This window comes from Pelophylax lessonae (assembly GCF_965119305.1).
Source record: "Pelophylax lessonae genome assembly, chromosome: 2".
In the NCBI taxonomy this organism is placed as follows: Eukaryota; Metazoa; Chordata; class Amphibia; order Anura; family Ranidae; genus Pelophylax; species Pelophylax lessonae.
Genome location: NC_138769.1, coordinates 688,553,119 through 688,577,398, shown reverse-complemented (window position 1 = coordinate 688,577,398; position 24,280 = coordinate 688,553,119). Strand labels below are relative to the sequence as shown.

General features: G+C 41.7%; 1 protein-coding gene across 4 annotated transcripts in view; it reads left to right on the top strand.

Moving 5' to 3' along the window:
- The window catches only part of FAT3 (FAT atypical cadherin 3), a 1,063,130-nt gene that overhangs the window by 593,023 nt on the left and 445,827 nt on the right, over nucleotides 1-24,280 (top strand). For all 4 annotated transcript variants that reach the window (XM_082246652.1, XM_082246650.1, XM_082246651.1 and 1 more), the window contains exon 5: nucleotides 23,616-23,930. In XM_082246652.1, the coding sequence (XP_082102778.1) occupies nucleotides 23,616-23,930 (315 nt within the window). The remainder of the gene's footprint in view (nucleotides 1-23,615; nucleotides 23,931-24,280) is intronic.

Here is a 24,280-nt window from a genome sequence, read left to right as displayed (position 1 = left end):
TCGCTCCCGCGAATCGCTGTACAGGTATGGCGATTCGTGGGAACCTGCCGCCGTATATCTGCAGTGGCTGGTCGGCAAGTGGTTAGATTAAATATATTGTACTCACAAAAGTTGTATAAAGACACACTTATCATATCATTTCCATAAGGAACATCTCATTTGTTCATTAGCACTTCAAACCTTAATACTATTAATAATAAACATGTTATTAGATTTTTACTCCAAGGCCGATATATCGGCTGCCGATATGCCCTTTCCCCGATATATCGGTATCGGCCCCGGAACTGGCCGCTATTGCCGATATTTTTGTGACGTCATTCTGCCTTCTTAGGCCGCCTCCCTCGCCTTGGACAGCCTCGTCTGGAATCGGGACTAGTCTCGCGGGAGTGTATCACATCCATACACCCACCGCCAGCAGCCCGGTGCCAGCCAGCCACCCACAGCCCCTGTGCCAGCCACCCACCCACCACAGGGTGCCAGCCAGCCAGCCACCCACCTCAGGGTGCCAAACAGCCAGTCACCCACAGACAGAGTGCCAGACAGCCAGCCACCCACAGGCCCTGTACCAGCCAGCCATAGGCACTGTACCAGCCAGCCGTCCACAGGCCCTGTACCAGCCAGTCACCCACAGCCCCTGTTCCAGCCACCCACCCACCCTCCACAGGGTGCCAGCCAGCCTCCCACCACAGGGTGCCAGCCAGCCACCCACCCACCACAGGGTGCCAGCAAGCCACCCACCCACCACAGGGTGCCAGCAAGCCAGCCACTCACCACAGGGTGCCAGACAGCCAGCCACCCACCCACCACAGGGTGCTAGCAAACCAGCCATTAAGCATTAAACAAAAATTAACATGTTCAGTACCAGATTTGTGTCACAAATAGCCTTTATTTTTCAAAACTTTAAATGTACAAAATATCGGCCCATATCGGCCGATACCGATAAGCAATGGCCAAAATATCGGTATCGGCCCTGAAAAAAAAACATATCGGTCTATCCCTTCCCTAGTATATATTTTTTGGCAGTTCTAAAGAAATAATGTATTAACATTTAACTAAACCCATTTGATTTTAGTCGACTAAAAATGTACTGGAGATTTTAGTGGACTAAAATACGAATAAATCTAAAACAACTCAGATGACTAAAATACGACTAAAACTAAAATGCCATTTTAGTTAAAAGACTATAACTAAAACTAAATCGAAATTTGATGCCAAAATTAACACTGCTGGCAAGACTGTTCATGATATATATTACAACTGCAGATTTTGGTCTTGGAGTTCAGCTTTGAGAGATAAAGATGCATATCAAAATAAAGTGTATTTCTAAAACTTTATTTATTTATTTCTTTTTTGAGTTCGAGAACAGACCGGTTTGCTGTTTTTTTTTTTTTTTTTTCTTTACAAATCATATCACATATGATTTTCAGACCGGTAACAGAATGGCTAAAGTTTGTATCCACCTGTAATAGTGTGTGTAGTACACCAAGCATAAGCTATGGGGATGATTTACTAAAGGCAAATAGACTTTGCACTTTGTAAGAGCAATTGCACTCTGCAAGAGTTTAGCAAATGAGGGAAGGCTTCACTTAGCAAAGATTACCCAATCATGTGCAAGGAAAAAAAAAAAAAAAAAAAAGCATTTTTGCTTGAGGATGATGGAAGTCAGAAGAGCCTCTGCTCATTTACTAAGCTCTGGAGCAACTGCTCTTGCAGAGTGCAACTGCATTTGCAAAGTGCACAGTCTATTTGCCTTTAGTAAATCAACTCCAATACGTCTTTTCCTGCTAATTCACATTGCATACATCTATCTGCTGTGCTCAGCCCCCTCCTCCCACCCTTTGTCTACAGGGGAGGTCAGTGTATGCAGTATCACCGTACAGAAAGTTCTATTAGCCCATAGTGGGCGTACGGCGTGTCTGATATTAAAGGCTTAATTGGACTTTTAGTGGAACAGCTATTATATATAAGAAAAATCAAGTACTGAATCAAAATCTATTGTAACTGTTCTGTTTCATAAATGAGAAAGTATCAGCAATTCCATGTAATTGAAGCCTCCGGGTGTTATTAAGAGCTCATTGAATGTTGTGTTATTGTATAAAGTGAAAAAAAAAAAAAAAAAGAATTTACACTGAAAAATTGCTAAACATAAATTCTCAAACTATGTTACTAAACCGTTGTTGAATACAATTCAGCATTTTATCTGTTATATTCTTTGCTTCTCTGCATGCTAGATGGAGTGTTAGATAAAGGTGACGGGGGAAGTGCCTTGAATAATATAGAATAAAATAATGGTTTACTGTTTTATATTTCTAGCTTGTTTTCTTCGAGTTGGCTTTCTTATATTTATTTATTTATTTCAGGTACTTATATAGCGCTGTCAATTTACGCAGTGCTTTACATATACACTGAACAAGATTATAAATGCAACACTTTTGTTTTTGCCCCCATTTTTCATGAGCTGAACTCAAAGATCTAAGGCCCCTTTCACACATACGGTCCGTTTGTCCATTTTTCATCCATCCGTTGACGGATGAAAAACGGACATCAGTGTATCTCTATGTAAAAACGGATGATCAACAGTTAACATCTGTTTTCATCCGCTTCTGTCAATGTCCGTTTTTTTGAACGGATGAATGTCCTATTTTTCATCCGGCAAAATAAAGGATCGGACTAAAAACGGATGTAAACGGACAAACATTTGTTTTTGCATTGGTAGTGGATGTAAAAAAAAAAAATCGGATGAAAAACGGATGAAAACGGATGAAAAACGCATGATAGACGAAAAACTGATGAAAAATGGATGAAAAACGGTGTAACAATCCTACAGGCTCACCTGAGTCAGAGGACTGCTAGCCGGAGGTAGGAGTGGAGCCCAGTGGCAAGGACTGCAGGCTGGTAGCAGTGCTGGATACCGGATGGACACCAGGTAGTACTCTGATGAGGACACGGGTTCACCCGAGGTGCGGAAACTAAGTGCTAGCTGGTTTTCACTAGAGCCCCTGATGGTGGGGATAGACTGCGCTGCAAGCTAACACCAGGTCGCGGTCCCCAGGATCACCCAGCCAGGCAGAGTGCAGGTTCGGTCCGGAGGTGGAGGAGCAGACAAGGGATAACCAGACAGAAGTCAGACGAGCCAAATGTCAGGGTGGGCAGCAGTAAGCGTGGTCAGACAATCCGGATCGGCAACGGAGGTAGCAGTTCAGTAGGTAGGGACAAAGCAGAAGAATAGTCGGTAGTCAATTCCTGGTCAGCAGTGGATTTGTGGTAGTAGATAAGAGCAGCAGGTGAGGAGAAGCTTGATCAAGGCTCGGGAGCTCAATAATCAGCAAGCTGGAGTGCAAGGGGCTGGACTTATATAGGGAAGTACCAGGTGTGGGGAATCAAGGGTGATGAGCAAGGCTTGGCAAGACTAAGGTTGAAATAATAGGCTTCAGGGAGGATTATCCAGAGAGGAATATCCAGAGAGGAATGTCCAGAGAGGATGGTAGCCTAGTAAGCAGGGCTACCGCCTGGGATGTGGCTGGTCACGGGTTTGAATCCCAACAAACGGATAAAAAACTGATACACTTTGACGTGACTTTGACGGGGCCTAAGACTTTTTCTATGTACACAAAAGGCCTATTTCTCTCAAATATTGTTCACAAATCTGTCTAAATCTGTGTTAGTGAGCACTTCTCCTTTGCCGAGATAATCCATCCACCTCACAGGTTTGGCATATCAAGATGCTGATTAGACAGCATGATTATTGCACAGGTGTGCCTTAGACTGGCCACAATAAAAGGCCACTCTAAAATGTGCAGTTTTATCACACAGCACAATGCCACAGATGTTGCATGTTTTGTGGGAGCGTGCAATTGGCATGCTGACTGCAGGAATGTCCGCCAGAGCTGTTGCCCGTGAATTTAATGTTTTTTTTTTCTACCATAAACCGTCTCCAAAGGCGTTTCTGAGAATTTGGCAGTACATCCAACTAACAATCGGCCGATAACATTTATTTATTGCCGATACCGATACCAATATTTTGGTCATCGGATATCGGTATCGGCCGATATTGGCCGATATTTTCTGACATTTAAAAAAAAAAAATTGTATTTTTATTTTTTTTCACAGGTACTGGCTGTTTTGAATGCTCACATTTTTTTGAATTTGGCGCCAAGTACCCGGAAGTGATGTTTTTTTTACATGGAGACCTGATCAGAGCCGAATGCGGCTTTGATTGGGTCTTCTCTTCTGCGGCCATGCAGGTAGGATGCCCAGGTCTCCTGGTGGGACGGGAGACCCGGGCAAGCCGCAATAGGTGGCAGGAGGGGTGAGATGTCCCCTCCAGCTCCTTGTAATGACAGCCGAGCGGCTTCTCAGCCACATCGGTTGTCATTACAAGACAGCCGATCGTCGGCTATGGACGCCGGTATTGGGGGATGCCTCTAGCTGCAGGCATCACTCCTGTACAGCACTTTCTCGAAATATCAGCAATATCGGTAACCTATGGTAACTGTCTCAGGGAAGCTCATCTGCATGCTCGTCATCCTCATCGGGGTCTCCACCAGACTGCAGTTTGTCATCGTAACCAACTTGAGTGGGCAAATGCTCACATTCGATGGCGTCTGGCACTTTGGAGAGGTGTTCTCTTCACAGATGAATCCCGGTTTTCTTAGATCTTTAAGTTCAGCTTTTGGAAAATGGGGGCAAAAACAAGTGTTGCATTTATAATTTTGTTCAGTATATTTACCTGTTGATCCTGCCAGCTTCAGGGGGCATGGACACTTCCTGTTCTAGAGTGACAACACTGCCTGAACGGCTACCTAAGCAGGGAGCAGAGTAGTCACCCTTGAAATGTGCACTGATACAATATGCAGCATGTACATGGATGTTCAGCTTACAATTAGAGACTAGCATGTGCTTCAAGAATGACTTTTACACCAGATAATTTAATACTATGGTCTGGTCATCTATTTGGGTTGCAAGGAGTTCAGAGGGTTTAGTTATTCTCTAACTGGCTACTAAAATGGAAGGGGAGACAGATAACCGTAGTGAGTTACACCCTTTGTTGGCCTTCCCTTTATGAAAGGTTAAGTCGCCTGGTAGTCATGTTGATTCCTTGACTTCAAGGGCTCTTTCATATTGTGGGTTGTGCGCTGCCAAGATTTAGCGTTTTCCTGCAGCATGTATGCACAGGTGTCTTCATCCAAGGCCACTCATCTGTGTTGAATAAAATGTAACCATTTGAATGTGTGGATACTGTACATGCGAACATCTGCGCACAGGCTGCTGGGTGTGACTGATCACACGCACATTTGTGTATACCTGTTTAAAGAACTGCTAAATCATGGCAGCGTACGGCTCAAATTCACTATTTGAACGACCACTAAGAGAAAATGTTTTGGTGGAATATGGGACCTCAAAGTATGCAGGTCTTAAGAGTCCAAATTTCAGAGGCAGCTCTCTATCAACTGGGGTGTCCAAGAGGGTCCCTGGAGTAGCCAAAAGTGCATTGACGGGATGAGAGCGTCACAGGGACTTGAATGAGTCCAGTAAAGAATTATTTTCCATGTTTCAGCCAACACTATTCATAAACATCTACTTTATCATGGCGTAAATGCTGGCAATAAATTCAGACAGATCCCAGACAATATTTGCACATCAAGTGGATACTGAGGCAGTTATTGGGTCACCAGTCTGACAACATTAGATACAGATATACTTTAGTCATAGAATTAAACCTTGTGGTGCTGCAACTTCTAAATTTAGTGTCCACTGGAAAAGTAGTCTATGCCAGGAATTTACGCTGTACATACTATTGATGAACATGAAGAAGGTAGGAAATCTGGCACTGACTTGACTGACGATAAAATAGTTGAAGCTTTGTTCAATATCCATTAGGACATAAAAGTATCCATCATATAAAAGAATTGACGCGTTTCTGCCCCAACCCCAGGGCCTTGGTCATACCTAACCATGGCTATTTATGGGCAGTGCCTGGCAACGTGAAGCCATCTTAATGTTCACTTGCTCTGGCACTTTTTTTCCCTAGGAGGCACTCTGGCTCAGACCAGCAGGACAGATCAACCCCTCGTAGATGCTGCACCTCAAAGTAAGCCAAAGCGTAAGCTAACAGTCCAACCTTTAGAGGCACCCCTCTGTCAACTGGGGTGTACCACAGGGCACCTGGAGTAATCAAAAGTGCATTGAAAATGATGAGAATGCCACAACAACTTGAACAAGTCCAGAAAATGTATTTTCCAGGACAAAAAGTCAAACAGCCAACACATTTTGTGGGCTCATAAAAGCCTCCTTCATCAGGGCTTAAATTTACTGGCAATAAATTTAAAGAGATCCTTGACAATAGTTGCACATCAAATGGAAAGTGAGGCAGTGTATTGGGTCACCATACTAACAGCGATAAAGGTTTATTTTAATAACCTAACCACAGCTATGTATGTGTATTGCTTGGCTCATGTCAAGACATCACAATGTTCACTATATCTGCCACTTTTTCCTCCTAGGAGCTGTGGATCCAGTTAGAGGGACTGATCAGTCCCTCTTGTACACCTCTGTAGTAATAGATCACTTATAATAGTACGCTATTAAATCAATAGATTACCACTGCAAGGAGGGACAGAGCAATACAGGCATACCCCGTTTTAAGTACACTCACTTTACATACACTCGCGAGTACGGACACAGCCTGGTCAGCTTGGCATGGCACTACTCTCGGTTTTTAACTAAGTGACAGGGATACCAAAATTAGGAAGCACCGAGAGGGGACCCAGGACTACAACATATCCTATTTGTGGCCAGCCAGCTTGCCTAGGTAATCTACCATGTCATAGTCTTGGATCCCCTTAACGTGCTCCCCAAGCTTGGTGTCCTTGTCACTTATGGTTTGGGAGCAATGCCATGTCAAGCTGACCAAGATTTCCTATGGAGCTAGTGTATTTACATGCATTGGAAAATGAAAAAAGGTATTGTTTCACTGTAAGTACATTTTCGTTTTACATACATGCTCTGGTCCCATTGTGTACTTAAAAGTGGGGTATGCCTGTATTGAGCATACATTAATTCCTGGTGATGTCAGAGATTATGAGGTTGATTTACTAAAGGCAAATACACTGTGCACTTTGCAAAGCGCAATTGCACTCTGCAAGAACAATTGCTCCAGAGCTTAGTAAATGAGCAGAAGCTCTGCTGACTTCCATCATAAAATCATGTGCAAGCAAAAAATGCTGTTTCTTTTATTTTCCTTGCACGCGATTGGGTTCTCTTTGCATAGTGAAGCCTTACCTCATTTACTAAGCTCTGGAACAAATGCACTTGCAAAGTGCAACTGTACTTTGCAAAGTGCACAGTTTATTTGCCTTTAGTAAATCAACCCCATTGTGCCTACAAGGTACGACAGTGCACTCTTTTATATACAGTAGATATGTAGCAACATAGCAGCTCCGTTCATTTTCTGAGCTTTGAGCTTCCCACAACCCAATGATAAAATATGGTAGTTAAGTGGTTAAACTGTATATGTTCCTGTTTCTTGGATCGTTTATTTAAAAAAACATCATTAAAGTTCCCTTTTCCTTGCTTTCTGCAAGAATCAACCTGTGCTACTTAAATGCCAGCATTGTCTGTGATATCTTCCAGGTGATAATCTATAAAGAATGCTATTCTCTTGACATATGTCAATAAAACAGATCAAGCATTGCTGTAGGTCGGACGTGGTTTGGTGATTAAAATCACTTGTCTATGGGGGCAATTTTTGCACATTAAAATCTGAATTGTTTGCCAGAAAATCATTTTGTAGAATAAAATGGTGGCAGTACAATGTTTGCACTGTTTATCAAACTCATATTTTCAGGAAAAAATGCATTCAAATGTCTTTTAGTATACACAAACACAATATAACACCAGCTTTTTGTTAGATATCAAAGAAGGGCCTACATTTACTAAATAGATACCAAAAAACCCATGCCTTTGGAATGGGAAAACACTATGGGGCTGATTTACTAAAGGCAAATGGACTGTGCATATTGCAAAGTGCAGTTGGCCTCTGCAAGTGCAGTTGCTTCACAGCTTAGTAAATGAGGTAAAGCTTTACTTTGCAAAGAATACCCAATCACATGCAAGGGAAATAAAAAAAAAACAGCATTTTTGCTTGCACATGATTGGATGATGGAAGTCAGCAGAGTTTCTGCTCCTTTACTAAGTTCTGGAGCAACTGCACTTTGCAAAGTGCAAAATCTATTTTCCTTTAGTAAATCAACCCCTATGGTTCCTGAAATTGTTCAAAGGTGATGCTATAATAGCCTTTGCAGGTTATCAGTTTGGCGTTTACTGTAAATAATGTCCCAATAATTATTTATTTCTTTTGTCGATACCTCACATGTGTGGCGCAATTGCTGTTTACATACATGTATGCATCATGTGCACACATTTTAATTCCCATGTATGCACAGGATGATGGGGGTGCATTTATATATATATATATATATATATATATATATATATATATATATATATATAATCATTTTTTTTTTTTACATTATTTTTCTTTGTTTTATTCAAATTTACATTTTTAACACTTTTTTTTTTACTTAACTTTATTGATTTTTAAAGAGGGTCATAGCAAGCCCCCTTTTTTATAGCATAGGCAGTGCAAGTTCTCTTTATGGAGACATCATTTGGTCAGTGTTTCTCTTCTCCTCCATTTCAGCTAGTTAGGCACAAGTTGTGCTTGGTTAGCTGCTTATCTGCCCCCCGTAGTCAGGGAATAAGAGTTGTGAACCCAGCGATGAAATGCTGGTCACTTCCAGGGTAATTCTTGGAAGAGGAGATCAGATGTTCCCAGATCTCCTCCCATTCCGCATCCTGACGTAGTTTACTTCCATCCCAGGCTCTCTTAAAGAGGTTGTAAACTCCTAAAAAAAAATGAAAACCCTGTAAGACAAAGGCATAATGAGTTTTTATGCATCGCATTCTAGCTCATTATGTAATACTTACTTTGGAACGAAGATGTTCCAGCGGCGCCTGCACACCATTGTCACCACTGATGTTTTCCCCAGAGTTTCTCCTGGGTTCGTGGGCTCCAACGCTGTGATTGGCCGGAGCCATGGTGACATCACTCCTGCACATGCACACAAGAGCCGCCATTCACAGCACAGGGCTCGGAAAGGAACGGCACCCTTGGCTGTTCCTTCAGAGCGCATGCGCCAGTGATGTCACTGGCTGCATGTCATGTAAATATCTCCTAAATGGTGCACGTTTAAGGAGATATTTACACTACCTACAGGTAAGCCTTATCATAGGCTTACCTATAGGTAAATGTTTGCAGAGGAAGTTTACTTCCTCTTTAAGTAAAAAGGGAGAGCTCCAGAACCATGGCAGGCATCAGGAGGTGACTTCAGTTGAGGGGGGCACCTTCTCAGTACCAATCCCCGGATGCAAAAAATAATACTAAGGCTGTAGTAGCAGTAATGTTCTTTATTTAATCCCTTCAATAGCGGAACATTTATAACTGTACCTGTGTAGACAAGGGGTTAAAGTGTAAGTCCACCTATGTCTCAACTATCAGGAAGAATGCTGCATAAATACAATATATCGGCATGTACATGAGTATAGGGCAGTGATGGCGAACCTTAGCACCCCAGATGTTTTGGAACTACATTTCCACTTGAGCAAACTTTGACCCTGTAGTGTAATTGAGCATCATGGGAGATGTAGTTCCAAAAAATCTGGGGTGCCAAGATTCGCCATCACTGGTATAGGGGCATAACGCCATTCACTTCTATGGCAGGGAGTATACCCCACCTGCGGCTCCCAAACAGTGGGAAAACAGTTTTATAGATGTGGCTTATTTCATACCTTTATCCATCCATGTGTATGTACCATTATACTGTATTATTATTGTGCCTTTGTTCTCTATTCCTGAGTGCATCCACACATCTGATTTCTCCTCTCTTCCGGTCTTACTGACAACTGTTTTACCAGACATGAGAAGAAATGCCTGTGTGCATTAGTCCTTAAGGACAATAAAATAATCTGCAACAGCACTGTAGAGTTATTATGTTTAGGCTGCCTTTAAGAACTCCTTCCCCGTCTTTTTCCAGGTTTTGCAAAGTTTGACGACTCAATATTGTTGCTAGCGGGGGCTTGTGTTAAACTCTCACTCCTGCCGTCTGAGTTATTTTGTTTCATTACAATAAAACACCGCGGAATGAACTCTCATTAATGTCTTATTTAGCTGCACAGAAACACAGTATTCAGGCTTAAATATTTCTAACTGGCATCCTACATGTGTTCCTCTGCTACCAGAAGAGATTTTTTTTTCCTTATATGAGTCAAGAGTTAGGGGGAATGTTTGGCACCTTGTAAACTTTTATACAAGGACCATGTGGTCAAGTTTTTGTCATCTAAAAGGAGCCTTTTTTTGTATGGATTAATTGAGTTGCAGAAAGGAACTTCAAAGGTAACAAATGATGCTCTTCCCTAAGCACCCCAGAAGGCCTGAACCCTGGAACAGCGGCATGCCCACCAACCCCTGCAGTGTAAATATTTCCAAGCATTTGAGGTGTAAGATGCATTGCACAGAGATGTGTTGTGGTAGGGAAGTGTGACAGCTTGAAGGGAGTCTTTGGCCATTATATGTTCAGATATTTTCATATCAGACAGTAAATGAGCTTTAAAATAAGCCTTCACTGACCTGTTTCAGGCACTGTGGAATAATTCATCTTCTAACGTCGGAGCAGAAGCACTGAAGTCTTTTTTCAGCATCTCAGTCACCCCCGCTTCCTCTTCCCAGTAGTGACTCAGCTAATGAGCCCCCCTCCCCTATCAATAGTAACTCTCTAGCCTAGCCCCCTCTACTCCCAAGTTTCAGCAGTGACTCAGCAGCATAGAGCTTCCCATTCCCTGCCATTCCATGCAGAGTCCCAACAGTTTAGCACTTCTTTCTCTCCCCAGAAAAACAGTGATTTAGTAGTTCAGCTCCCCTTCTTCCTCCTCCAAGCAGTGATTCAGTAGAGAATGGCTTTTGTACTTCTTTAAGAATGAATTGTTCCACAGTGCCAGAAGCTTCAAAGGTCAGTGGGGGCAAGTTTCAAAGGTAACTTACTGTTTTAAAATCAGAGCTTTTTCAGTTAGAATTCTCAGTGCCACCCCCAACGTGTCTCCATGAGTTCCACCTGAGGCAGCCTTCTCAATCAGTCTCATGGGCGGCACAGCCCTGCCTACTTTTCTAATAAATCCACCCCAGTGTGTTGAAGGACTCTTCATTTATGTCTATGTGAAAGCTTGAGACAACATTTTTGATCATCTGAGTTGGAAGATCCAACTATTGCATATGTGAGAACTAGATTTGCTGCAACCACAAAGACTGAGAGAGTTCACTCTTCAGAAGCTTTGATAAAGGAGGCTATTAGTGTTGCAGGCTACCTTCAACCATTTTTTATGTAGACCATTGATTGCCCCCTACAACTCAAGAGGTTAGTTGCATCAGGTCCTATCCAGCTCAAAAATCCTGAAAACTGTTCTGGCTCCTGTGTCTATAGCATTCCCACCTCAGTGAAGAAAATGTCAGTTCCTGCTTCAGATTGTTGGCTGTGCCCCTTCAGGGTTTTTACAACACTTCAGTTTACACAAATAAAAATAGCTCCCAATTATCACCTAGCATCAGCTATTAATTAGCAAAGAATCCTCACACTGTAATTCAATCAGTGATGAGGTTCCTGTGTGTTCAGCTGTCATGACCCAAATTTAAAAATGACAAGTTTTGAGTTTTCCTTTCTTGTGATAAGTGGAAATGATGAAAGATGTTAAAATTTCAGACAATTTGCTCTCAGAGGTTAGAAGAGCGTCAATTGTCAAGCAATTTTCAAAGGAGGCCATCAAGAAATTGGATCATTTTCACAGTTAGAAAGATTTGTTCAAGAATTCTTTACTGTGTCTCTTTGTGCTGAAAGATAGGCCGACATTTCACCTTTATTGGGCAGTTATCAAAATTGGAACATTTATAAAATGTCACAAGGAAAATCCAAGGTCAAGAGCAGCACACAGAACTGTTTAACTGTGTATCTGTTCATCTCCGGAGCTTAAAGATACTAATTACGTCTTTCACACCCCCAGAAGCCTTCACTGTGATCAGTTATCACAAGATTTTCTACAAAGTAGCTGTCAAAAAATAGTGCTGCTTTATTATTGTTTTGATGCGTTTTGAATATTTTTCATAACCCAAATTTTATTTAGGCTGCAAAAATACTGTATGTAAATTGATAGTCACCAGATCTGGCCAGAAAATAGTCATAGGTTTGTAGGCAACCCTTGACCTCTTTAAATACAACCTTGGCCAACTAATACTCGAAAAAGGAGTTTCCCAAACAACCGCTACTGTTCCCCCCATGATATGGGTAGAGGCATATGCTCAGTGCATAAAAATATGCATGCTCATCCAAAATAACTATGTATATAAGTAGTAATCAGCATGGATTCATGAAAAATCGTTCGTGCCAAACCAATCTATTAACCTTCTACGATGAAGTGAGCTGCCACCTAGATAAAGGTAAGCCTGTGGATGTGGTGTATCTGGACTTTGCAAAGGCCTTTGACACCGTTCCCCACAAACGCTTACTGTACAAACTAAGGAAGGTAGGTATGGACCATAAGGTGAGTACCTGGATAGAGAACTGGCTCCAGGGTAGAGTCCAGAGGGTGATGATTAATGGGGAATACTCGGATTGGGCGGGTGTGGAAAGTGGGGTCCCCCAGGGTTCTGTCCTGGGACCAATCCTGTTTAATTTATTCATAAATTATCTAGAGGAGGGGATATCTAGTACAATCTCAGTATTTGCAGATGATACTAAATTAGGCTTGCCAATATCTTCTATACAGGATGTGGAAACCTTGCAAGAGGACCTGAACAAAATAATGGGGTGGGCAACTACATGGCAGATGAGATTTAATGTTGAAAAATGTAAAGTAATGCACTTGGGGGCCAGAAACCAGAAAGCAAGCTACTCACTAGGGGGGGGAACCTCTGGGTGAGTCTAGGATGGAAAAGGACTTGGGGGTACTGGTAGACAACAGGCTTGGCAGTGGCATGCAATGCCAAGCCGCCGCAAGCAAAGCCAACAGAATACTGGGTTGTATAAAAAAGGGGATTCACTCCAGAAATAAAGAGATTATTCTCCCACTCTACAAGACTCTGGTCCGGCCACATCTGGAGTATGCTGTCCAGTTCTGGGCACCGGTCCTCAGGAAGGATGTGCTGGAACTGGAGAAAGTCCAGAGAAGGGCAACAAAAATAATTAGGGGAATGGAGGACAGCAGCTATGAGGAAAGACTACAAGCACTGAACCTATTCTCTCTGGAAAAGAGAAGATTGAGGGGGGATATGATATCAATGTACAAATACTGTACTGGCGACCCGAGCATAAGGAACAAACTATTCAGAGAGAGGAGATACAATAAGACACGTGGCCACTCACTAAAACTTGAGGAAACGCGGTTTAACCTTAAAGTGCGTAAGGGGTTCTTCACTGTAAGAGCGGTAAGGATGTGGAATTCTCTTCCACAAGCAGTCGTATCAGCGGGGAGCATTGATAGTTTCAAAAAACTATTAGATGGACACCTTAAAGACCACAACATACAGGGGTATACAATGTACGGTTAATAGCAAACACACACACACACACACATCATGGGTTGAACTGGATGGACTGATGTCTTTTTTCAACCTCACTAACTATGTAACTATGTAACTATGTATGTCTATGCCACAGTATTTCTGCACAACAGTCATAAAGCAGTCTATAGAATCATCCAACTACTCTCCAACTACTAGTTTATAAGGCTGCATTCACACTTAAGCGTAGCGTTTTCACGCATCTTTTACCGTGATTTTACCGCGATTTCCAGGCGTTTTTTCAGGCGTTTTTGGAGGCAGGCATTGACATCTATCAAAAACGCTGGTAATCAGCCCAAAAAGAAGCTCATGTACTTTTTTCAGCTACAGGCGTTTTGCTTCAGGCATTAAAACACTCAGATGTGAACAGGGGCCATTTAAATGAATGGGGTTTACTTGTTGGGTGTTTTGGAACATTTTTTGTGAGTGTTTTTGGAGCTGAAAAACGCACAAAAACACCCAGGTGTGAATGGAGCCTAAAGTGTTGGCGACAGAAGAAACAAGATGTTTTCATACGAGATGTTGACATTTCTCACTAAAATACATACTGTATATGTGAATACTTTGGTTTGCCAAAAAAGAATGGTTACCGCAATCAGATACTTTTTTTTAGAAACCCGTTACACCTTAGGATGATAACATAGTTATTCTCAGTGTCTAAGGTTGGCATACACACCTTAAGGCCCAAGGTAGACATACAGGGAGAGATTTACTAAAACTGGGGCACACAGAATCTGGTGCAGCTTGCATAGTAACCAATCAGCTTCTAACTTCAGCTTGTTCAATTAGACTTTTGACAATAAAACCTAGAACCTGATTGGTTACTATGCACACCTGCATCAGATTCTGTGTGCACCAGATTTAGTAAATCTCCTCCACATTGTCTAATGTAGGCATATAGTTGTGTAAAGGAGGCATACACATGCTGAACCAAAGAAAGTCAGATGGTTCCCCATTCATACAAATTGCGTCGATGGAGGAATACACACTGCCAGCTGTTGTATTCAGGCAATTGCTGCACCCGGGGCTGCATAAATACAGTGATGCTGCTGAACATGCATCTGATAGGATGTAGTCACTATTCAGGCCAATAATTTTCCACCTGACGTAGCCAATTTTCAATCGACTTTTGGCAAGTCATGTGGCACTTGCAGGGCCACCCATGGTTCAAATGTTGGACTATTCAGCAGGAATAACTAAAGACAAATCAAATCAATTTTTTTTTTATACTGTAGAATGGTGGGGTTATAGATTTATACAGAGTGAGTTATACTGTAGAATGGTGGGGTTATAGATTTATATAGAGTGAGAACCACTGTCAAGATTTTAATGCTGTCTATGTCCCTATTAGGGACATTCATTCTCTCTAATTGTCCCAATATCACAAATCTCACCAGGAATGAAAGTAAGGGTAAATCCAAAATTATGAGTTGCCACCAGCTGTCTAAGAAGAGATTTCCCTCACATTGAAAAGATATGTTGAGTCTGCAGTAGGGGAGGTCAAGGGAAATCTCTCTAATGAGGCACAGATGGCAAAAAAATATGTCAGTGATACTAACTCTTCACTATTTTATGCAAAGTGCAAAAATTTCTTTTTTTGCTTTCGAAATATATTAATCCTCCAACTCTCGGCACCCAAAGCATGTCAGGCTGACAGTATTGTTCAATGCATTGAAGCTCATGAAGACTGGTTAACATTCAAACAAGATCCCCTTTAAGGTCAAGTCATTGCTGATCTCCCTCTTCTAATTTGTAATCTCTGCCTTCAATACTTTTTGAGTCACTTGTCCTTGAACAAGCAGGCAGAATAGGAAGACAGATAATTTCCAGTATATTCCAGTCTTATTATGTCCCAAATAAATTCCATAATTTAAAACAAATAGGGAATCAATTCCGTACTGTATGTTAACTCACTTAAATCAAGTGTGGCCCTGGTGGTCAAATATGCACTCTAAAAAAAAGTCAAGGCATAGACCCCTTGAACTAAAAGAAACCACCTTCATCAGGCCTTTATCTCCCAAGCCATACTCAGTCAGGCCTCCGCACGGGGATGTCCTGTTTTCCAGATCTTGTATGGCCTCCTTACCAAAGTTGTACAACCTCCATCAGATAAACTACCCCTATGTAATAGTAGTTACATGGGTTGTGGCATGTTGTGGGTTGACATGCTTAGCTCTGTTTGCAGATAAACACCTGCATAGCTGCTTTTCTTATAGAGATAAAACTCAGGGGTGGTCCTTTTCTAGTAGTATACTACGCATAAACAGCCACGATATCACACATTCCTTCATTCATTTATTCCTTCTCCTTGTGTAGCCAAAACACCAGAGAGGGGTATGTTCCATCTCCTAATAGGGGTAAATATTTACTAAAATGTAATCACACAGCACAAAGATTCCTATTCAGCTGCATATTTCTTCCTAATTCATAAAGATGAATTCACCACCTGGCTAGTCAAAGTGAAATCAGCTCATATATTCTAGCATTTTGAGAAGACAGTGCAGATAATTCCGTAAACAGTCACAAATACTTAAGGAAGTAAATAGACTGCCAAGTCTGATGCTTTCAAGACATCTGGTAAGTTGACTCAGATTTGTACCTTGTGCATTTAGAAGGCTTATGTCCCCCCTTTAGATCTTACTGCATTCATGGTAATGCATGTCATAGAAAAACCCCATTCCATGCTAAGTATTTATTTTTAAAAAATGGCACCGTAGGTTAAAAGAAAAAAAAATGGAAATCAGACTATAATGCTCACCTCTTTTCCGATGCTTTGCCCTGCAGTAAAGTATTTTGCCAAAGGGTGTCTTTAGTCTTCTGCTTACTTAATCCAGAAGACTGAGGACATAATGTTAATGTGGGGTGTCATGGGCCAACCCTCTTGACAAGTGTCACCATGTTTCTCTCCATTCACAGTATAATGAAGCAGAGAGTGGCACTGCCATTACATCAGGTCTCCAACTGCTGGAGATGAAGATCAGGAGATGAATAAGTATAAAAAGTAAAACATGCACTGCCGTTAATTGCTAAGGAAATGCCATCTGTTATGCCTCTCCTGTGCAGAAGCAGGTGATCATCTGGTAGGATTGGGTGGCTATTTTTCACTATATAAAAGCCTGGCACAGATGCTGTCCATCATCCTTAGCTCTGAGTCAGTGCCTATTTAAGCTGATGGATTATGGATTATGGTGGTTAACATTCTTGATACAGGGGGCATCAAGTGCAATCCTTGGCATAAAGAAAGGGCCACACATAATATTCAGTGAACTTAATGCTAAAGAAAAGATGCAGACATGCAACAGGGGATTGTCAAAGACTGAAGACAAGCTACTAGAAAATGTCAGAGTTGTTGGAGACCGAGGACGGTGCAACAAAAAAGTATGTTAAAGAAATAAACTAAGCTATTTAACTTCTAGTCTAATTAATATTTTTTCTTTACTCAACTTAGATAAAAAACTGAGACCTTAAAGGTCTGCACAATAGGTCCCAAACGTCCACATCCAGGCCCCTGGGCCACAGGTTGGGCACCAGATGTTTTCTGGTTAAGATCAAGTGTAGTATGGTATCTGTTCTTGGTTCTTAGTTCTGTTATCAGTTTTTGGGAGAGAGAAAAGAGTGCCTTCTAAAGAGAGGGGGAGGCTGTCTAGTATCTGGCCTGATGTAATAAAGTGAGTACACTGGGAGTTTTCTTTAGGGCCTTTTTCCTCCTGGGTTGATTCTGGCCTGGTTCACCAGGCTTGTCCCAGGTTAAAGGCAAGACTCTCCTTAAGCTTCCTAAGATTTAATGTTTTCCTGGTAAGGATGGTGCTGGGCTGAGAGATGCCTGTGGTGTATGTGCCTCTGGAGTGGCAGTTCAGGGGTGCTGTAAATTCTATTGATGGGGAAGCTCACTATGAGTTTTTCGGCACCAAGGTCACTGCACTAATGCATGCTCTTTTTTCACCTGTCTTCAGGGTCGGGCCTTTTAGCTAGGACTAGAAGAATTTTTTTATTCAGGGTGAAATGCTTGACAATGTCTAACACGTTGACACTTTTAAAGCACTTGTTCACTTCCGCCTTCCCTTTTTTATTTGTTGTTTGTATTTTCCTATCCCCCCCCCCCCCGACTAGCAGGTGCAAGTCCTTGGACTTACCCTGAAAATCTTGGGGGGCAGGGCATGTGGCCTTTTAGTCAGGTTCTCCCCCTCCTATGGTATCTCCCTTCAGGGTAGCCCCAACTAGTGCTTGGGTAGGCCTTGCTTCGGCAGGCCTCCCAAAGAAAGAGATCATCTTGGTTTCCGCTGGATGGACCATGAGTACCCCAGTCTTTGTCAGAAGCCATGCACCCTGTGGGTTTAGGGCTAGGGCCCTTTCTGTTCCATGTGTACACCCTATGCATTTTTTGTGTTGCTTCTCTTTTGTGTGCTCGCTTTTTATGCATCAGGTGTTACGTTTTGTGTGTGTTTCACCACACCGCAGAGTTTCAGAAAAAAAAGAAGTAGTTTACGGTGTTCTAGAAAAAGCACTGTGAATACTCGAATGTATTTACAATTCTCCAGTAAAAAACACATTCACTGTTTCCGGCCCACAGCATATGTTAATTGTACATTCACCCCCTAAGCTGTGAGCAGTGATCTACAAACCCTTACCGCGTCCTTTCTTTTCAAGCAAGAATACAGTCAACACTACTTGTATGACAGCATGTATCTCAAATACCAGCGCTCTTCTGAGAGAGAACATCTTTTGTAAGTCTCCCCACAGAGAAGAAATAAGTAATTACTTCTACAACAAAGCTCAGCAGCTCTAGTAACGTGGCGTTCCGTATACATCCATGACATTCCGTCATACATCACTGGTTTATGTTGCCGCAGTAAAACAGCACATCCCTTGTGTTTGCACAAGTGTTGAAGTGATTAAGCTTGGAGTATCTGTCACAGACACCTCCGAGTTATTGGTCAGGTATAGCTTGCGACAGCTGAAGCATTAATATAGTAAGCTTAGGTTACGCCACCAGAGCCTAGCACGTAATCCCCTTTCCTTTCCCACAGACGTTGTAATATTACTGGGACACGTTTCTTTGGCTCTTTGTCTGTGTCTACTGTTTTTGGGCTTACTCCTATGTATCTGGAGTGGAGGATTTGGATTACACAGGCATCTGTAAGACTTAAATTCCCATTGGAGGAACAAGTGTGCGCAGGTCGAGTTTGTCGGTCTTTTCCACTTGTTTTTTCCTGCTCGTGCACGCCAGCACATCGGTTTTGTAGCAGCGGCAAGCTGAAGTGTCTCATTATACTAGCTCTTCCAGCACCATCAAGAGATCTAAAAAATGTTCCCAGGGCTTGAGCAGAATACAATTTGGAAGGAGAATATGGCTGGTTGTTTCCTTTGTGCTCATGTACTGCTTGCTATCCAGCTGCAGACATTGCTGAAAAGGCTGGAACTGCCACAATTACTGGAAAGGCCATAGCTGTAGACCATCGGCACAATTCACGAAGCTTTACACAAGGATCTTTATTTTCATGTAACTGTCATTTTTAAATCCCATTGGATCCTGATTGGAGCTGAAACAGTCAGTCAGTCGTTTTTTTTTTAAAATAAGGATCCTTATTTTGGTGTGTGAATTTAGCCTTGATATGCACAAGACCGGTTTTGTCTTTGTCTTTGAATCTGTCTTAACCAGAATATCCATTCACCGTGGAGTTATGGGAATAAAATGATGGATGTACAGGACTGAATCCCTGTTTAAGTAAAGGCAAATTGCTGTTAGATTATTAAAGCTTAATGTCAGGCTAAATATATATTGTATTTATACTGTATGTATATATATATATATATATATATATATATATATATATATATATATATATATATATATATATATATATATATATATATATATATGCAGGAGCTTCCTTCCAGTCTGCAGGCACTCTGAAGTTGGTGGGCCTGCTGGGCCACTCCCACAGCATTGTTCTTTGGGGCAGTTGATATACTGTGGATTTAAATCCTTTTTAGATATTGAGGAATGCATTTAACCACGTGTCGACAGGCTCACAGCTCTTTTACTGTGAGTGGGCAGCAGCTGCAGGCACTGCAACGTACTGGTACATTGCGGTGCACATGAGCACTGGGGCGCCGCCTGGGGCATGCAGCAGCATGGTTCCATTACTGCTGTGTCTGGTGGATGTCTTCTATTTGTGCATAGCGATCACATGGTTACAATGCAAACAAAACAGTCATAAATTTCTTCCATTCATGACTGTTTTGCCTACTATTGTGATGCTGTGATTGGCCCACAGCTATCACATGGTACCTGGGACAATCACAGCACTCTGTACCATGTAATTACCTGTAGCCAATCTTGGGATCACAATAGTAAGCAAGCTGTCATGAATGAAAGCCTACCATTACAGCTCAAACTATTGCTTATAACAGTGATCATATAGTATATGGTGACACTGAACTACTCTGATAAGAATATGTAAAAAATAAAATCTTAAAAAAAGAAAAAAACATATAAGTGGGCTTTTATGGTGACATTGATCTACTCTGATGAGAGTATGTAAAAAATAAAACCTAAAAAAAAAAAAATGTTTACAAAATTGAATAAAAATGTATTTTTTTAAATTTTTTGCATATACTGTTAACAGTCAGTATTCCTAATCACCGCCATGTTAGTCATTTGATGACACTAAATACCTTTAACTGTCAACTTTCCAAAAAAGCAGTCATTTTGGAGGGGGGGGGGGTTGTACTGTCCTGGCATTTTAGGGCCTCAAGAAAAGAGATCAGCATTGACCAATTTACAAATATATAGCATAGTTTGTAGACTCTATACCGTTCACACAGACTAAATGATATACACTGATTTTGGTTATTTTTACCAAAGAAATGTGGCAGGCTACATTATAGTCTAAATTTATGAAGCAAGATTATTTTTTTGCAAAATGTTATAATAGAAACTAAGAAAAAATTGTTTTTCTTTTTCAAAATTATTGGTAGTTTTTCACTTATATAGTAAAAAAATAAATAAAAAAATCAGTGGTGATTAAATACCACCAAAAGAAAGCTTTATTTGTGTGAAACAAATAAAAAAATGTTGTTTAGGTACAGTGTCGCATGACCAAGCGATTGCCAGTTAAAGTAGCACAGTGCTGAATAGTAAAAAATGCCCTGGTCATGAAGGGGGTAAAATCTTCTGGTGGTAAAGTGGTTAAATTAAAGTTTTTGTGCCTTGAGTGCAGCTTTAACTATCACTGTTGTCAATATGGATGGAGGAAATTAGAGCACTAAACAATAAAATCAAGGTAACAATGTCAATAACTGTAGCTGATTCCATATTTTGATTGAAAACAGTGGCAAAAATCTCACATTTGTAGATTGTGTATAAAGTATGTGATTTGCCATTTTTATGTAAATAAATCTAAAATCCTTATGATTTTTTTCTCATATTTTCTCTGCTCCTAGCTATAGAGATGTACAATAAAGACAGGCTATTTACATCATTTGAAGTCATAGTGGTACTTAATATGGGTGTTAAAGTTGATGATGTCGACAGTATGCAAAGGGGGTCTGAAATGGAATACATGGAATGCATGCCATTGCTACATAAACCATTTTATAATTAAATGTTAATAAAATTTTCTGTATTTATTTATTACAGGTATTTATATAGTGCAATTTACGCAGCGTAGATTCATATCAGTCTCTGCCCTTAGGAACCTTACAAGCTAAGGTTCACATCTCAAAAGTATACATTCATACATACACACACACACACACACACACGCACGCACATACTAGGGGCCAATATGGATAGCATCCAAGCATCCAGTTAACCTATCAGCATGTCTTTGGACTGTGGGAAAAAAAAGTAAATTTTAGTCTATAGACACCAAGTTTTTTTTTAAAAACTAGGTAAATTGTAATACCATACTTTACTGATAGGTGATGCTGTGTCTGAAATGTAAAACTGCAAATCCTGCTATAGGCAGAATGGGGGGTTGCGTAAGAAGGGTTTGAGTTAAATTAAGATTAGGTACAGGCATCCTGGAGCAAGTTTCTATATTGCATATTATTTATAAGTATGGTGTGCTGCTAATCTGCTTTACCATATTAAAGTTGTTGGAAATCATTAACTCTGAGTTACCAAGTAAAGATAAACTTTAATTATAGAAGAGGGATTTTCTTTTTATTAGATGTGGTTGAAAAATTACTATATGCAATTAGTCAGTACTGATCTCCTCTCCTTTTAATAACAGAACATCTTTTACCGAGAATTTGACACTCTTTGAAACATCGGAGTTGGTTTACCAAAACTGGAGAGTGCAAAATCAGGTGCAGTTCTCCATAGAAACCAATCAGATTCCATTTTTTTTTTCTTGTTAAAACTAAATTGAACAAGCTGAAAATAGACTCTGATTGGCTTCCATGCACAGCTCCACCAGATTTTGTACTCCATTTTTAGAAAATCAACCCAAATGTATCTGTGCCCACCCCAGATTCTGTTGCATAATGCAATTTTTTTCTGGGTTTAGACCTGCTTGGACATATTAAGGAAGAAGGATAGCCAAATGCAGGAGGAAAACGTTTCCGCAGTTTTTCTTGTCATTAAGATTAGCCATTCTCAACCTTTTTAACACAGAGGAACCCTTGAAATAAATTTCTGGTCTCGGGGAACCCCTGCTAAAAATGAAAAATCTACAACTTATGACACATTAGTGTGACAGTCAGTGGGAAGAATGTTTCTTATTCTTGTCATCATTGGAAAGAATTACCGCCTTACAGATAACTAAAAGGAACAATGGTGTCATTGGAAACTTATCTGAGAGGCAGAAATTGCTCATTGCTCAAGCAACCCCTAGCAACCTCGGGAGGAACCCTACCTAGGGTTCCACGGAACCCTGTATGAGAAACCCTGCCCTAGACCATAAAAAAGGCGTGAGCTTCTTTTAGAGAAAGGTGTACAGTAAACCCCCGTTCTATCGCGGTTCAGTTTTCCCCGTCCCGGTATATCGCGCAGCAGATAACACTTTATTCACACACGATAAGCAGACTTAGGGCTCTTTCACACTGGCGGTCCGATCAGATCCGCCTGTCAGTTTTTTAGGCGGATCTGATCGGATCCTCCATGCAGCTCTATGGGGCAGCGGGTGTCAGCGGAGGTCACCTCCGCTGACACCCGCTGCCATCCGCATCCGATCCTGTGCTGAAATCTGGACGGATGGAAACCCTATTTTTCCATCCGTTCAGTAATCAGAGCGGAGCGGATCTGATGAGAGCGGACAAGCGGTCCGCTCTCCTCTGATCCCCCATAGAGGGCAGCAGGTGCTGAGACACCTCCCTCTCCGCTCTGCAAGCGGAGACGGAGCTGTCATCCGCCCGGCTCAGCGGGGATCGCGGATCGATCCCCGCTGAGCAACACGGATCCGCCTGCGGAGGCGGACCGTGTGAAAGAAGCCTTACACTGAAGATGACATGGGTCCTCACGGATCGGGGGCTCTCTTCCTGGTCCCGCAGCTCGTCCCGTCTTCTGACTGTCCAACAGCAGGGAAATGACGCCAATGGGGCAGCCCAATCAGGAGCGGTGAATCAGTGCGGGGCTGTGGCATGGTGACATAAGGGGGGCGGTAACGCGATTTGGGGCATGCACAGATGGGTTCCTTCGTCAGACCAATGGGCGGAAGAAATGACACAGGGATTTAAGACCATCAGAAGTCCATCTACTGTACAGTACCTGTCTGTTTTTAAATAGGGTATTTCTATTTTGCGGATTTTCAGTTATCGCGGGTGGGTCTGGAAAGTAACCCCCGCGTTGGAGGGGGGTTTACTGATTATTTGTAATAGAGTTATGTTAATATGACCATTGTAGCTTCTACTAATATATACTAATAGTACTGAAGTTCTCCTGTTTTGTGGTTCCTGGCAAGCGTGTATATTAATTTGAGCGTACTGTTGTGTCTCTGTTTTCTAGGGATCATATACACTGCAGATATCCTGGATAAGGAAACCATAGACTCATACTGGCTGACGATTTATGCCACAGACCGAGGTGTTGTGCCGCTCTTCTGTACCATAGAAGTTTACATCGAAGTGGAAGATGTTAATGATAATGCGCCTCTGACTTCCCAGCCCATCTACTATCCCAGCGTTATGGAGAATTCCCCAAAAGACGTGTCTGTCCTGCAGGTGCAGGCTGTGGACCCAGATTCTAATACCAGTGATAAACTAACCTACAAGATTACCAGCGGGAACCCACAGAACTTCTTCGCAATCAATGCTAAAACAGGTACAGAATCAAATCCTTTATCTAAAATGTTCCTGTTGACAATGGAGACATTGTAAAGTGGTTGCGGGACAGCTTTGTAGAATGTTAATAGTGCCTTTTAAACTTCTGGAGTGCCCTTGGAGCTCTGATCACTGGCATGTTCTAGAACAGGGGTCTTCAAACTATGGCCCTCCAGTTGTTCAGGAACTACAATTCCCATCATGCCTAGTCATGTCTGTGAATGTCAGAGTTTTACAATGCCTCATGGGATGTGTAGTTCCGCAACAGCTGGAGGGCCGTAGTTTGAGGATCCCTGTTCTAGAATGTGAATAATAACAATTTGTGGCTGTGCCAATAGCCGATATGCCAAA